At 37.3% G+C, this 17,253-nt stretch overlaps 2 protein-coding genes across 4 annotated transcripts in view; one reads left to right on the top strand and one right to left on the bottom strand.

Moving 5' to 3' along the window:
* Positions 1-401: 401 nt before the first annotated feature.
* On the bottom strand, positions 402-13,407 carry ATG12 (autophagy related 12). Its single transcript, XM_081053142.1, has 4 exons — positions 12,934-13,407; positions 9,737-9,873; positions 4,262-4,324; positions 402-3,607 (listed from the first exon to the last, which is right to left on the bottom strand). Exons 1-4 carry the CDS (start codon positions 13,094-13,096, stop codon positions 3,548-3,550), a joined length of 423 nt encoding a protein of 140 aa, XP_080909268.1. The 5' UTR covers positions 13,097-13,407; the 3' UTR covers positions 402-3,547.
* The window catches only part of AP3S1 (adaptor related protein complex 3 subunit sigma 1), a 64,610-nt gene continuing 60,736 nt past the window's right edge, over positions 13,380-17,253 (top strand). For 2 of the 3 annotated variants that reach the window (XM_081053140.1, XM_081053141.1), the window contains exon 1: positions 13,446-13,647. In XM_081053140.1, coding sequence (XP_080909266.1) covers positions 13,579-13,647 — 69 coding nt within the window. In that variant the 5' untranslated portion in view covers positions 13,446-13,578. Of the gene's footprint in view, positions 13,648-17,253 lie in introns of all 3 variants that reach the window. The other variant, XM_081053139.1, reaches the window with a different exon arrangement.

Raw genomic sequence — 17,253 nt, 5'->3', positions numbered from 1 at the left:
CTCAGTGCAAAGTCCTGATGTTTCAATTTATGGTGAAAGAAAATATGTCTCCCAATGCAATAATTGAAAGGGTTCTAATTAGGCTATTTAAATCCTTCAATTCTAGGCATGTGCTTGAAGGAGCCTACTGTTAATACACGTAAAGAAACACATTTCTATGTTGTGCATAGCACTTAGCACGCTTGGAGAACAATGCAAATTAAGTACGAATGAAAGTAAGAAAAATGTGAGGTACAGAAGAAATGCAAGTATAGATTCCTTCCTCTTCATAAATGGATCCAGGGAATAATTTGGATTAAGGTTACTAAAGGTCTAGATTTCAGGAAGACTGCTTTTTCTAGACTTCGCTTCAATATACCAGAGGTGCCAAAAAAGTACACACGACTTGTATTCATCTTATTGGTATATATTACAATTTTTTTTCTTGAAATGTGTACATTTTTGGCACCCTCTGTATTTGTGTGTATAATGTTCATATTTTCAATTACTTGTGCCACATGAAGTCTTTCAAACATCCCTGGTTAAACTGAAGTATTCTATTCAGTTCAGCTATTAGGAAGTAAAAATGACAGCTCAATCATTGTTCAAAAAAGGCTTTGGGTAGTGAAGCAGGCCAGAAGCCAACCTTTTGTGTTGTGTTGCAAGGAGAAGCTCTATTAGAATACCTAGATCTAGAGAGGTTGTACTTCTGCATTGCCCAGGGTGATGATTTACACATTTTTAAGACATTGATATCCAGGGTCTTCACCTCACCTGTGCTGCACCTCCGGGCTGCGGGGTGATTGGGCCGAAGGCAGATCCTGCTTTTGCTTTGATATGTGATGGTATCATACAGGCATTGTAACATCTCACATTACGAGAACATATATTTTGAGACAACACTCACGTAACTTTTATTACAGTAGTTATAACTTGTTTTATTAAATCTTACTGTATCTAATTTACATATTCAACTTTATCATAGGAGCACATGTACAGGAAAAATAGTATCTATAGGGTTCAGTACTATCCAGTTTCAGGGATCCACTGGGGGAAGGTCTTAGAACGTATCTCCCATGGATATGTGGTCTGTAGCTGATTTCCCTGGCACCCAGTATGTTATAGTCCTTGGAAAATGAAGCAGAAGCTGCATGCAAGGTGATTTTCATTTTCATAGCCCCTGAACACTGCAGACTTTCCCAATTTGGATTACAAACAACTAAACTGGCTGACTAATGCTCTATAACTGAAGGCATAGTCTGTACTTCTCTTTCAATTTTCTAGTCTTGATATTTAGGTGATATTTAAGATCCCTTCAGGGTTAAAACTTAAAGAAAATCAAATTCCAGGAAGTATCCAATCTTATTTTGATTATAGATAAACATTCTTAGCTTACCTTATACCCTAAATATGGGGAACTCATTATGAAGTCCTTGGCATAAATACCTTCAAAGATGGAAGCACAATATTCTAATAATCATATGTACTTTGTATGTTGTGGGTCATTTTTGCACAGCAAGATAAAGCATGACATTACTGACATCGATTTTCTCATAAACATGGAAAACAAAATATAACCTGAGGATTCAGGCCCCGCCCCCCCAGCTCAATTACAATTAACACAGTTTAAACCAGACATCTGCAAAAATGTTTGTGAATTGTATTTTAGGTTTTAGTCACCCAGTAACTTATGGGATCCAGGCGTACAAGTAAACGTTGCTTCAAAATTAGCATAAAATAACTAATTCTTTGGGTAAGGATTAAGAAATAATAGTGTAAATATGGTCTGAAAGAGTATAAAGCCCTATATATTCTTCAAAGTTATTAGGGGGAAAAAACAAGTAAGGTATACATATTTAGCTAACCTTAGGTTTAATAAACTAATAAGTTCTTTAGCTCAAAATAGAACAATTAAATTGATGTCACAAATTTGAACCCATTGAGGTAGTAAATATTCTATCACCTGAAACCTTAACAGCAAATATAAGTTAAACACATTTTTGCTATTTGTTAAATATATATACAAATATATTCACATCCTTCAGTAAACTACAAATGGACAAAGCTAGAGAACAGATCTTTTCCATATCCAACCTATTTGACTTGAAAATATACTTCCCATCTTTCAACATATATACAAATTTCTTACCTAGTTTACAAGATAAATTTGCACAATTCAATCTGTATTATTCCAGTGCTAACTACTAGCTGTATTAATTTATTCATAGGAACACTGATATAAGAGGACTTAAGAGTTCATTCTTGGACAGAAAATGAGAACTGAACAGAGATTTCATTACCTTAAACTGAACTGTTCCTTAGCATCCCCCTGTGCTAATGGATGGCAGATCATTAACCACATAGTACATTCTGGGATTTAAGGGATATAAGTATAGTTCAAAGTCCTTTGACAAAGTCACACCATTCCCATTACCTTTGGAAAAAACCATAGAATTCTTGTACACACCTTAGATTCTGTTTGGACATTCCATTCAATTTATTGGAATGCTTTCTTTTAAATGCTACATTACAAATACAATACAGAATGAAGAAAAAAGTTAAATCTCACTTCAAGCAATTACCAGTATATTAGCATTAGTAAAAACATACTTTTAGTCATGGCATGAAATACATATAAAATCTAAGGGTATTTTTCAATTATTCTGTGAGCATTTTCAAGTTGAAAAATGCATTAAAAGAACTGAAAGATGTTGCTAAGTTTCCTGAAGGGCTTTTGACTTTGTAAAAATAAGAGACAGAGTTTACACCACAACTATAACCACTGGGACTCAAGAATCATCAAATGACAGGACTGAAAAGAGCTGTATGACGCATCTGTCCAAAATTTGTAAAATTCCTTCTGCTTCCTAATAAAATAATTAAAACTAAACTATGCATATTCTAAAGCAGTCTTCCAGTGTATCAACACACATGCTCTCTTGGCTAGATGTTTGCTAGAAATGAACAGGAACAGCGTTTTTCCTCCATTATCATCTGGCCAAGATGTAAACCGAACTCCTTTCTGCCAGCTGGGCTGCCCTCTACTGGGCGATGTAAGGTATAAAGAGAGCAGGTCAATGCAACTTTGTTTCATAACATACCGGAGTAGATAGATATCAATGAAAATGAGAAAAGGCATATCCCATTAACTCAAACAAATTGAACTTCCTGGAAATAAGCACAAAGAATCCTTTAGTAAACTACACTGATTTTTACAGTGGGGAAAAAAAATCAGCAGAGTGCTACTTATACAAGTAAACAATTTCAGTCATTTAAAGAACCGGTAATAAAGCTTTGTACAGTCTTAGTCTCTATCTGGAGCAAGCTGTAGTAATAGATATGCTGTAATGTCAATCTTTCATGATGATTTCTGTATTAACGCAAATCAATTTTTTTGAGTCCATCTCTCTATAGATTTTTTAAAAATGCATAAACATGGGTCATAGGAGATATAACAGGCTGAGTAGATCATATCCACAAGTCTCTTGCCACAAGTATCAAAACTTTTCAGAGCTGTTTCCTTTGTGAAGATTTATTTTTAAGTTAGCAATATCTTTTTCTCTGTAGTTCATCCCCATGCCTGAGATTTGCAGTAATGCAGGACCAGTTTACCATCACTGCCAAAACACTACAAAAAGAAAAAGGCAATAAATTTGTTATTCTTAGATAAAACTAAGAAAAAAGTTATATGCATCATAAATATCCTCATACAAGTACGGGTAAGTTATCTATAAAGCTATTTCTTTCAAGAGATCAAGTTGCTCTCAGACACGTTATCAGCAATCATAAATGTTTAATAAAACCTGTCCTTTAAGAATTGTAGGCATGCATGGGCTTACGTATTTCACTTTTGTTCATTCTCCACATCTTGACTGTAATGTATATAACTGTTTGTAGTAGTGATGCTAGTGTGCATACTATAGTGATTACTGCCATGAAAATGTAAAAATGTTGAATAAAGTCATTCTTATGTAGTTTCCTTTTAAATTTCTTGGAGGCAAATCTGGATTACTGACTATATAAACAATGTAGAAGAAACTAGGTAATAAAGGAGACCTCACTTTCTGGGCATACTTCAAGGTCATCTTCATTCCTTAATTCCTCAATCACTGTATAATTCATTGAGATCTAGCCACGTTCAAGGTGTCAAGAGATCTAACAGAGAATCGAAAGTAATCTCTTTTTTTCCTGATAGGCAATTAAGAATGGCATCTCTTTAAATGTGAATTAATAATCACAGATGTGCACACACTATTAAGAAAATAAAGCAGTAACGTTTTACCTCATAGAGCGTTCCAACTTCCTGGTCAGGAGAAGGGGCAAAGGACTGATTCACATAAATAAACTGCAAGAAAAGAAAAATATGGCAATTCACTTTTAATAGTATCCTGATTAATCCGTACCTATCTGGATTCCAATCTGCCAGCTATTTCAAATTCTTTGTCTTCAGAATTGAAGAAAACTTCGATAAATTTCCTTTCCTAATTCTCATAAATTAGTCAACTGATGAGGTTTTTATGAAGAACATATCTTTCCTCTGGAAGAATAAAAACAACATATTTGCTCCAAGAACAGTGGTTACCAACTTATAACTAAGAAACTTTTAAATACTGTTTTTGTAAGTAGCTTTAGAAGGTATATTCAAGAAATTATCTAAAGTATTCATTTTCCCATTTACTCATGATTAAAGACATAATTTTTCCTACAAGATTTCACTCACATAGCCCAAAGTCAAATATTTGAGATAGTCTGTACCTTTTTCTTGGGTAAATGACCTACATGGTTGGATTTTTTTGACCTTTGCCACTTTTGAAAACTCTGAAAGGTACTGCATTCCAGGCCAGGTGCTACTACTGTAGTCACTTGTAGCCAAATAAGACAGAAAAATAATGTAATATAATTGAAACCTAATGTCCTTTGTTCTTTAAAGGATTGATTATTCAATGTTTTAGTCTGTTTTTACTATTAGGCTGGTGCAAAAATAACTGCGTTTTGCCATTAAAAATTGCAAAAACCGCAATTACTTTTGCACCAACCTAATAAAACATTTTTAGTACCAGGTATCCTAGAGTTTTCAAAAGTTCGTGTTAAGAAAGACCTACATTAGTACCTGTTTCCACTAAAGAGGAGTCTTGCTTTTATGAAGGTGAAAAGTGAAAATAACGCTCAATGTATGTTTTGCAGTGAGCCATTATATTCACAGAAGCAGCTCACACCCCAGCAGTGAGTGGCTCTGCCAAGCTCTTTCCCTGGAAACTACACCCAGCACCTCAGCCTCAATCCACTGTAGCTTTGAACCGTGTCTGTGAGCATCTGTGCTTCCTCTTGATTTATTTTGTGCATCTGTTAGCAAGATGTATCCAAAGGTATCAGAAAGCCTAAGAAAGATCAGCATAACACTGGATATAATTAAATGTATTTAGTACAATTTGATAGATTATTTTTGGGGTCTGGGAATGCTCAAAAATCTTCCCTTATAAAGTAATGGTAATTGCTTCTTTGTTTTATGCCATTTTGTCTTAGGAAAGGTTTGAAAGGAATGGTTTCTCTACTTTCGGATAGTGAGGAAAACCTGTACTTAAGGAAAAAATTCCTTAAGATACTGAAACAAAAAGTCACAGTGTCAAAGTAGCTTTTGATAATTTTCTTTTTAGAAAACAAAATATCATTTGCAGGCAACATATTCAATTTTCTTTCATCTATAGGCAAATTCTAAGACTAAAATTTCCTGGGCTTTAAATAGTCTTTAAAACCCAACAGTATCAGAATAGTTGGTTAATAGAGACTATTTGGGTCACCAGCTATAACAAGAGTAAATATTGCTTACAATTCTCCCTTAGGCCATATAATACGTTAATTAAGAATAAAGGTTCTACTGAGAGGATCTAGGTTTAAATTCTGGCTCTAAATACAAATAACTTTTCTCAGCTTGTTTGCTTATTTATAAATACGGAATATAATAGTAACTATAATAGTTCTTGCAGCTGCTAGGAAAGATAAAATGAGATAGTACCAGTGCTTGGTATATGGTCTAATTATTAAATTATTTAGAAATAGTTCTTTGTAAATATCAATTAATGGTTAACGTTGAGTAATGTTGTAATACTAAAAATTTCAGAAACTTAACAGAGAGCGGTGTGCATTTAAATGTGAATTTCTGTAATACAGATATAATTTGTCTTTAACTCCTGGCAGTTTAACTATTAATGAACATAGATTTTCTCTTGGGTACATTTTAAATTATGAGGGCCCTTGATAACAGTTTATTTCAGCAAACATTCACAGAGTGTCTGTTATGTGGCAGGAATTACAAAAGGTGTGGAACGATGAAGATTAATATGATATAGCTCCTCAGTGAGTTTTCAATCTACAGGAGAGGCAGACACATAAACAGGTAACATAGACAAGAAAAATGCATCTGACAAGGTGTTTAGTACACAGAAATGTGGCCTCAGTTTAGCCCAGCAAAAAGGTCAGGGAAAGCCTCCTGGAAGGAATAAACAGGATTTAACTAAGTGAAGAGAATTAGGACTTTGTAGGCAAAAGGGGCAAAAGTAAGATGGTCTGAGTGTTGAGGGGACAGTAAACAGAGTAGAAAACTACAGGAACTCAATATGATTTGTAACAGGAGTCAGCAACTGAAAGTGACTTCAATAATAATAATAATAATAATAATAATAATAAACCAATTCAGCTAGTTTAAAATTCCACGTTAGTGAAAATTTCCAAATGCATTCTTTTGCTATATGCTGTAACTTGGGTATATAAAGTTATTTTAAAGAATAATGATTTTGTTTTTAAATCACCAGTCTTTATGGAAATAGTATTTCTTCATTTCTTGCACATTACTAACAGTTAGTGCCCTGATTAAAAGTCAGTTGTATATAAAACCATTATCCGACACTTTCTTTCCTTGCAGGCACTTTCCTTGCACTTTCTTTCCTTTGCCATCAAAGTTTGATGATAACCTAATTTCTAAGTCAGGTCCTCCTTTTTCCCCTAGATGTCGAAAAAATTTCTTTTTTATTTCAAGTCTAGCAATTTTACCAGAATGTGTCTTAGTGCTCACTATTCTCAGGTATTTCGTATGTTTTTTCACTATGTAGTTTCAAATCTTTTTAAAGAAATTTCCCTTGAATTATAGTTTTAAGTATTTGTTTTGTCCCTGTTTGGTTTCCTTCTTCAGAACTTTTGTTTCCCATATGTTCACTCTCCTTTGTTCATACTCAATACGTATCACTTTTTCTCAAATCCTTTTCACCTTTCATTTTTGATTTAAAAAAAATTTTTTCTTTTTTGCCTTCTATTTTTAAAGGTTTATTAAAACATGGTTTATTTACTCTTGTCCCTTCTAGTTTAATCTCCATATCTGAAATAACTTTTATTTGTAATTCTTTTCCTGAGCGGTGTCACTTCATTTGAGTTTTCCTAATGCCGATTTATGTTGTTCTTTCATGTTTTGCACAATTTTCTTAATGTCTTTGAGTTTGTTTTGAAACAGTAAGTTATAGACATTGACCTGTCTTGTAGGCACATTTTTCTGGCACGCTTTTGTCTTTAGTGATGTTATTCTTTTTTTTCAATAGCATTGCATGGGATTTGACCTTGATACTTTTGTTACTTGGTTTTATACGAAATTAATTTTCTTCAACTTTTACCAAGAGGTCAGTGTAGTTTAACTCCAGAGAGCTCCCTCTTCTTCTTTTTTTTTTTTTTTTTTTTTTGGTATAGTCCTCAACAGCATGGAAGCCTGCTTTCTGAGCCTCTAGGTTCTGTTCCCATTCACTTTGACCTTGTTCTTCTGTTTCTGTCCTCTCTGTTCCTGCCTTGATCAATTTCACTTTTTTTTCCTTGGAAGCTCCTCCACAGTGTGCGGTCTTGTCCTGGAAAGGAGCCTTACTGCATCTGTTTTGAGAGCTCTCAGGGGCTAGACTGCTTCAACCCCTTCAGTCCTCCTTAGTTTAGATATATGGTAATCACCTGCTTTGGAGAGAAAACCCTCTAAATTTCAGCTACTATTCTTAAACTGGCCCACTGTACTCTCCAGTGAATATCCATTAGCTATATCCAGGTTCTCCCTTCTCAATGTTGTCAGATGACAAACCTGTTGCTTGCTTGCTTCTTTCAGCACATGTGCTGATACCATGTGGATCCTGTGGTTGGTGGTTTGTCCCCACCAACTTGTGTTTTAAGGTTCCTGAGGATACTTTGTCATTTAGTTCTGTTATAAATACTGATCATGGGTTTTTGGTTTTGCAATCTAGTTGACTGTTTTTGTGGGAATTTGGAGATTCAACTATGCTTTCAGACACCTCTGCTATCTTCCCCAAATCCTACCATTATTTTTTTAACATCTATTTTGCTAAAATAACATGGGGTACAGCTAGACCAAAACCAGAAGATATAAGTGTTAGTTTAATCTAGAAAAGAGACAAAATGATTCTACTTTTGTTTGTTTCCTATTGCTTAAATGGGAGGGGATAATCAGATTCACTACAGAAGTTAAAGGTTGAACCATATGAAACTGCTGTTTTTCTAGTTTAAAATGGTTGATTAATGACAATTTTACATGGTTCAACCTAATACATGTTAGTATTAATCAAGTCCTTTCAGATTACTGGATATAGACAATACAAAATGTCAAGACTCTAACATTAACATAGAACATAGCATCATTTCATCTTCTATCTATAAATTTCTGAAAGTAATTCTTTAATTACTTGGTATTCTCCTGGTTTCCTACCTCTCCAACTCTTTGTGCTGCACCCTTAGTAGAGATATAGTCTCTCAAGTGTAGGTCTTCATTTCTTTGACTTTTCCATTTAGACTCAGACTCTAGGCAATGTCCTCTGCTCCTGAGGTTTTAGCTACCATATTCATGTGGATGACACTAGCAACTACTTGCCCATCTCTGACATTTAATTAAATTCTATATGGCACTTAAAATACACGTTTTTCTCACTCTGGTTGATCACAAAGGGAGATGTTCACCTGCAATCTCAAATATTCCCAACACTTTTCCTAAACAACTTCCTTTGGAGGAATCACTGGCTCTATGCTATAGTAACCTCAAAAAAAATTCTAGTGATTGCACCTATGTTCCTTTTGTGAGAGCCACTTACAGCCAAACTCTTAGATAAGCATTAATATTGACAGTATTAAAATTGTGATCTGCAGATGAAAGTGTCTGATATATTAATATAACATGCAACAACATTCCTAATACACGTGAACATCTAAATTTTTGTAGTTGAATACCAAGTTAAAAAACAGTGGCATTTAAAATATTAATCCTTACACCTGCTACCATTAAGTGCTTAACGTGTGCTATAGTATGAAATAAGTATATATATCTTCTTCCACCACATATGGAAAAGGTATATTGCTTACCTCAAGAGGAATGGGAAGGAAGCAACACTGATAGCAAAACAAATTTTAAAACCCAGAACTTTCCATATTAATGTTCTATGATAGATCTTTCTGCATGGGCATTCAGTAACTTTTTGAGGGGAAAAAAAGCCAATACATTACAGGAAAAAAATCTGTTCACACTGTAAAAGCAAATCTAAAAATTCATTTCCTTTCAGGGTTATCCAGAGAATCCTTCAATCAAGTACATAAATTCCACCAACAAAAGAAATAAAAGTAACTGAAAATAACGTAGATCCATATACATTTCTATATACAACAATTATTCATTGTTGCCCAGGAACTATTGTGAATTTTTGTAGGGAAATATTCACCATTGGTTTCATACCAACTGTTCTGAAGCCAAAAGTTTAAGGAACTTTTTGATGAAGTCAATGAGTCCTTGGATGGTTCGGGTTCGCTCTACAGCCCACTTCTTTGTTTTCATTATAGGGGTGTCTCCCACAGCCTTTAGTAGGATGTCAACTGTAAAAGGAAAAAAATTCACAATTATACTGAAACATCAAAAGTATATGTGACATAAGGGAGTTCATAAAACTTAAACCTTTAATCTACATTTTATGTATTCATATATTTATGATACTGGAGGTATGTCCGAGATGTACAAATGATAAGATTCTTTTTTGTCACGTTTTTGTTTTTTTCCCCCTTGATTCTATAGTCCCACAAAGGTTTCCCCATGAAATGAATTTTTAAAATTCATTTGAACATAACAATTCCAAAAAGAAATATAAATGGTCAACAAAGGTATGAAAAAAAACATAAAATGTTATGGCCTTTTTCATCTACCATATTAGTAAAGATTAGAATAATAATACTGTAGATGATACTACTGTTGGGAATATAAAATGGCACAGCCTTTCTGGAGAATAATATGATAATACATTACCAAATACTTAGAGATATTCTTTGACTCAATAATACTCAATAATAATCTTAGGAATCAAGTCTAAGAAAATATGAGATGTAAAACGATTCACTTAGAAAGATTTCACTTTTGTTGAAATATTTACTTTTTATAGAAAAAAACTGGTAAACCTAAATATCCAACAGGATATTTAGAGGGGATTGGTTAAATAAAGAATATTATATTCTATGATAGAATGTATGTAATGCAGCAAAGAACATACACTCTAAACTCCCTGGGTTCAAAATCCTGTCTCTGTCACTTGCTAGGTACATATATCTAGATAAGCTCTTTAATCTTTCTGTGCCAGTTTCTCCATTTATAAAATGAGGATAATAGCACCTACCTCATAAGGTTGTTTTGAGAATTAAATGAGTTAATACATGTAAAGTGTTTAGAACAGTATCAGCTTATAACTCATAGTTACTGAACCTTAAGATTTTAAGTTGCTATTAAAGAACACATATTATAAAAATATATTTAACAGTATGAAAAACTTATTAAAATATACTAAATATAAAACAAAATAGCATGTATAACTTCAATTTCATTAAAACCACACAGGCACATATTCATATAAATGGGAAATATACACCAAAATGCTATTTCTCAGTAGCAACATTATAGGTAATTATTATTTGGTTTTATTTGTGCTTTTAGTAACCACCAAGTTTTCCATATAACCTCTTTAATAAACGAAAATTTTTAGAAGGAAAATACAACAACTAGGGGCCAAAGTTTTCAGTTAGAGAAATTAAAGGTTTCAATAATCCAAAATACAAAGACACAAACCCAAACTATGAATGTCACCTGAAGTTACTTTGCTTAGGGGGAAAAAAAAAGCAAAAGCAACCATGAAAGCAAAATAGTGTTTTGCTGCCCCCTAAAGTTAATTCTATTCTATTACATCTCTCTTGTCCCATTCTTTATTAAAAATTGGGACAGAACAAGGTCCCAATTGATCATTGAGATCAGTTTATTCAAGTTTACCTTGGAATGAAGGCATGTAGAACACATGATGCACATAGTCATTCTTTCTGCTAATCTTTCTTCCTCCACATAATAATTCTAGCTTCAGTTACCTAGGGAATAGTGGTGAATTGGAAAATAACTGAGGAGATTTTGCGTAACTCTCCTTCTGTGCTCCCTAAATCTGCTGGGGCTATCAATAATTTAGTTGCAATGGAGCATTTCAAGAAAATGAAGCAGAAAATGTTGGGAGTTGTACTGCTGAAGGAAGAAAATTGGGAAGACGAGCTAGAGAAGGAAACATTTATTGTAATATAACTGTACTATTTTTTAAAAAAATTCTGAAGACGATTTGCTTGTAGTTCTCAACCCTAGCTATGCATTAGACTCAACTGTGGGAACATTTACAAGAATACCAGTGTTCACATGAATTAAATCAGAATCTTTTGGAAATTAGGGCCTTGGTACTGGTATGTTCAAAAGCTTCCCCAGGTGATAAAGTGAGGCCAGAACCAACAACCTCTAGATTAAACCAGAAGTGGAGCATAGGAAATAGTAATAGTTAAGCTTCTTTCATCAGAAGAGGTCCTCAAAAAAGAATGACAATTTCAGGGTAGAAATTCAATAGCTAGAAACTCAGTTTTATACCAGAGAGGCAAACCCTAATGCTCAGGGGAGGCAGAAAACAAAAACCCAATTTTTAAATGATGGTTTTAAACACACATACCCGTACTGTGCAGATCGAAGAAAACATGCCATAGCCCAGTAGTGGCTCATTATTTTTTAGCCATTGTTTTACAAAAGCTATCTTCAGGGTCAAGTAATGAGTTTTTTTTTATTAAGACCATCAGAACTCACAACAAACAAACCTTTTGAAAGTCTGTTCCTGCTTATGAAAAGCAACAAAAACCTGTAAAATTCACAGAATTCTTCTGAAGAGTCTAGTGGTTACATATAAAAACAATCAAAGGCTTCCGTTTCTCGCCTAGTGCATCATATGGAAATGACAGAACAGATGTCCCCTACACGTAGTGGCAGGCTGACTTAAAAGGAAGACAGTGCTGAGAGAGACCATTATCCTCCATCGCAGGAGAAACTCAAGTTCGACCCAAGACCGCGAGATCACCGGGCCCAAAACAAGCCATACCCACAACCGAGACTCTGTACTGAGCAAACCTGTCTCCGGCTCAGGGTCGTTCTCTTCGAACTGCAGACGTTGATGTGCTGCTTTTCTCAGAGCTAATTCTACACAGAATGCTCCAGGACAAGTAAATGTCGGCATTTCTGTATTTTACAATGGCGAACTAAGGCTCAAGCAATAAAGGGTTGATGACAGCTAGTTCAAACAATGAAATGATTCGCGCGGCCCCGCCAACCCCTAAGCAGCCCGGAGCGCCGCGTCTTAGGTGCCGCCGCCAAGTACCGGAAGTCAGATCGCGAAGATGCGTCCAGAGACGGCTTTCCCGGGAGGCACTCAACTTAAAGGTCTTGAAAGCCAAAAAATACACTTCCTCTCTCCTGACTGGTCAAAAAACCACGTCTGGGACCGGCCCACCTCTCAATTTTTCTTCTTTATTGGCCGCCATCACGAGTGAGAAACAACCTACACGTCCCGCCTCTGTCCAGAAAGAAGATGCACTCAAACTTACTTTTTTTCTTGGTGTCGCCGGCAGGTTCCTCTGTTCCCGGGGAGACGGAGGCGGAAGAAGGGGGCTCCGCAGTGGCTGTTCCCGGGGAGCTCTCCGTAGGTCCTTCACCATCAGCTGCAGCTGCAGGAGCGAGCGGCAGAACGGACTCGGGCTCCTCAGCCATCTTGCTCCGTGGGAGGCGAGAGCGGAAGTGGGCGCTCAGCGCGTGCAGTGGGCGGGCTTTGCGCCGGGGCCAGTCGCTAAGGAGGCGCCAGAGTAGATGGATCCAACCCAACAGTGAGAGTTGGAGATGCCCGCTAGTCCTCTACGTCGAATCTGTTGCAGACCCTGGACCATTATTATCGCTACTGTCTTCCAATAGCAACGAACCTTGGAAAGGAGACTATCGGCTAAGTAGCCGCACGACCCCTGACGCGCAGGCGCCCCTCTGGCAAGTGGGCTGCGGCCTGGAGTGTTTCCGCTTCCCTCCGCACCAGCCCCGCCCAGGCCCCGCCCTGCCCAGGCCCCGCCCCGCGGCCCGGGGGCGCGCGCGCGCGTGCGAGAGGGGGCGGGTGGGGAAGGCTCGCCGGTGAGATCCCGAGGCAAGGCTAGCGCGCCCGCCCCCGCCCTGGCCCCCGGCGCCCACCCGGTCCGCCCGGCTCAGCCATGATCAAGGCGATCCTCATCTTCAACAACCACGGGAAGCCGCGGCTCTCCAAGTTCTACCAGCCTTATGTGAGTATCCGGCCGCCGCGGATCCGGGCGAGGGGGACTCGTTGGCGGCTGGCAGCGCCCGCAGGGCGACCCCCGGGGGCGCGCCGCGGCCCTTCTCGCGCCTCGCGGGTCTCGCGCTCCGGGGCTTTCAGCCTCCCGGTGGGTGTGAGCAAGGTGCCCACCTCCCGCGGCGCTCGCATCCTCCGACGTGGCTCTGCCTAGGCGGCTCCTCCGCTCCTCTGCTGCCTGGGAGGTTTCCCGGCTGCGCGGGCGAGGCCCTTGCCTGTCGGGCAGCCGCAGCCCACCTGCGCCCGCGAGCCCACCGGCGCCCGCGCCCTCCTGCCGCCCGGGGCTGCTCGTACCCTCTGAGCTAGCTGGTCTCGCAGCCCCACCTCCCTGACTCTCCGTCTTTTCCTGTTGGACTCCTTTCTCTTCTGCTATGGACAGATGGGCTTCTGTTTTTCTGGATAATCCTCTCCTCGCGCAGGAACTTTGGCTTCCTGCGGTTTTGGTAATAACTGCGCGCTCTGCACAGTCTTTCCTGTGGGTGCAGATTCGCGATCCACTTGTCCAGTTTGACTTTCAGGTGTCTCCTTCTTAAAGAAAAGGATAAGTGAGGACCTCGCATTTTTATCGGGCTTTTTACCTTAGTGGCCGTACATTGTTTACTCCCGCAATACCTGGAGACCGGTTTGTAGTGGACCGGTTCCCACCGTGATTCTCTGTACTTGAAAGTTACGATTTCAGCTGCTGATTTTGCGTGTTTTTTTTTTTTCTACATAAGGGAATTTGCCCTAATTTACAGTTTTCCTTCTTATGAAGAATAGTAATATTTGTAAACTTTTGGAAGTGCAAATGTTGCTTTAAAATGCGGAAGATTTTAAGGTAGTAAAGGTAAGTAATTTATTGACCAAGGGAGGGTTATAGACATATGTGCCTATCTGAGGGTAAAATTCATTAGGTAAAACAAACTGGGCTCTCATTGCTAGGATCATTGTAGCGATAATAACTATTGCATAGTGTTGGGGCATTTTGCTTATAGCCGGAAATGAACTTTCCATTAAATATTGAAATTGTGCCAAGACTAACACTTTTATGGAGATTAATCCCATATAGAAATCATTCCTGCCGTTAAAAATTAAATGTGAATGTGTCACTGTGCCTAAAATGATAATGCAGTATGTAGAGGTGTTAGTTGAAGTGAGAAATCTTGAGCTTATTCCTCATTTCCTTAAGTAGTTTTGTTTGTCCTAGCGTAAAAGAATATAGTGTAATTTAAATGCTTATGCTCTATTTAAGAATTCTGCATCATTCCTTAATCCAGGATAAAATTTCCACTTGATCCTGAGTGGAAAAAAAAGTCCTTAACTTTACATTGTTACCTGTTTGCATAAAATATAGTAGTACTATCCTTTATTGAAGGAACTTTCTCTTAAACATTTTGCCTGTGCCATCAATTTTCAGTATAGAAAAGTATGATCCAATAATGAAACAGAATTCAAAAACTTGTTTTTCCATGTCAACGCTTAATAATTAGGCAATCTTAAAAATAGTAGGTTTCTCAGTAGGCTAGTCTATAATACTAAGGTAACTACTCCTGTAGTATAGAATTTAACCATCTACAGAAGAATGAATTTCATCTGGAATACATCTTTCTCTTGTCTAACAGTGGGAACAGAATATGTTTTACCTTTACTCAGTAGGTAGCAGTGAAGGTTAATGTGGGAAGAGAGGCAGTTATGGAAGCAGTGGCAGCTCTGGTGTCATTTTTGGCCATTGCGTAAGTGACAGTGTTATTGGAGGCAGGGAGCTAAGAGGCGTATAAAGAAGAATCTAGTGGTCACTAGCTGTGTAGAAGTGGGGATGCCAGAAGCTGTTTCTGTGTATTAGTCTTTTATAAATTGGGTTTTGCCAGCCGTGTATTAATTTTAGTCATTCAAGAATAATTGAAGATTACACACACACACACACACACACACACACACACACACACACTTCCTCTACTAGACCATAACCTCTTTGAGGGCAGAAATCTTTTTCACTCATTTGTTGTATCAATCATTTTGTCAGCAAATATTTATTTCATGCCTACCTGGTGCAGGCAGTGTTTTAAAATCTGAAGATGAACAGATAACCTCTGCTCTTTTGGTAGGGGGATACACAAAGCTGCTACGAAGTAGAATATATAGCATGTCAGATAGTAATAAGTGCTGTGGGAAAATAAAACAAGCACGGGTGATAGGGAGTGCAAGGTAAGTTTTCGCTGAGAAGGTAACATTTGAACAAAGACTTGAAGGAGTTAAGAAAACCAGCCTTCCATATATCTGGGGGAGGGATGCAAAGGCCCTGAGGAAGAAATGCCTGTTGGAAGAACACCAAGAAAAGTGGCATGGCAAGAGGAGAATGTGTGTTTGTATAGGGCGTCAGTTTATTCTGTTCTCATTGCTTGGAATGGCCTTTCTTCCATTTTGCCAAATGGCTAAATTTGAACCCTTGTTCCAGGCCTAACTCAAACATTACTCAAGCATTCCCTGAAGCCTTTTATCTTGCTGGAAGACTCCTGTTGGTTCTTAGGATTTTATTTTTATCCTATTATGGTATAATACTCTGTTTCACAGCCTATAATTCCTTTGGGACGTCCTATAGATTCCTTGAGGGAAAGGTATCAGGTTTTAGATTTATTTGTGTCACCCCCAGCAATCAACGTTGAGTTTGGAATATAGAAAACTCTCAGTAAATCTTTGCTAAATATATTTATTAGTCTCTCCTAGCTTGGGACAGAATTTGGGCTAGAAGTGGCCTAAGATTCCTTTTACCTCTTAAAATTTAGTCCTTCATTAACTAGAGGTTTTAAGAATCCATGCCTTAGGACAAAAATAATGATGGAATAGTTGTTACTTCAACTGCTTCTGTTTTAAGTTGAAAGAAATCTCTAAAAAGTATATATCCAATAAAATTGACAGTTTTGAGTATAATGTATTAAGCAGTATTTAGGGATGTGGTTGGGTTAATAGTTTCATATCCTCATAGAATGCCAAGTCCAATAATAATAGTTTAACACTAAGCATTTTGAAAAGTGCTTAACCATTTGCCAACCAGCTTTCCCTACTGCACTGGATTTCCATTCCTCATTCATTTATCCTCCCTCACATAACAATTTATATGTCCATCTTTACCATTTAATAGCTCAGATTTCCATTTCCTGCTGTAATAGATTTTAAAATTTGTGCCTTCGAGTTGCTGTTCTGTGTGAGACATGCAGTCATACACCTATTTTGCTAAACTGAAGTTTTTGGTTCATTCTGCTAGACTCAGACATTAAGAATTCAAAGATGATCTAAGAATGCATCCTTTTTTGTTTTGCCTTTTATATCCTTGAGCTGTGACTGCACAAATTCAAGTGTTTTTCTTCTTTTGTCTCTTCAAATTGATGCTTCGCCACAGCAGCTTGACAGCAATAAACTGTAGTTTTTTAATATTTGCCTGGCTAATATTATGTGTCTTACTATAACGTAAATGACTAATGAGACTTATATTTTTTAAACCAAATATATTTTTACATAGGCATCAAACAAAATAAAAACAAAACCTTGGGTTATGATTCCTGTGTTATTAATGAACCATTGC

The sequence above is a fragment of the Rhinolophus hipposideros genome (genome assembly GCF_964194185.1).
Source record: "Rhinolophus hipposideros genome assembly, chromosome: 7".
NCBI classification, from domain to species: Eukaryota; Metazoa; Chordata; class Mammalia; order Chiroptera; family Rhinolophidae; genus Rhinolophus; species Rhinolophus hipposideros.
Note: the sequence above shows the minus strand (reverse complement) of the source record. Positions and strands in the feature narration are given on the sequence as shown.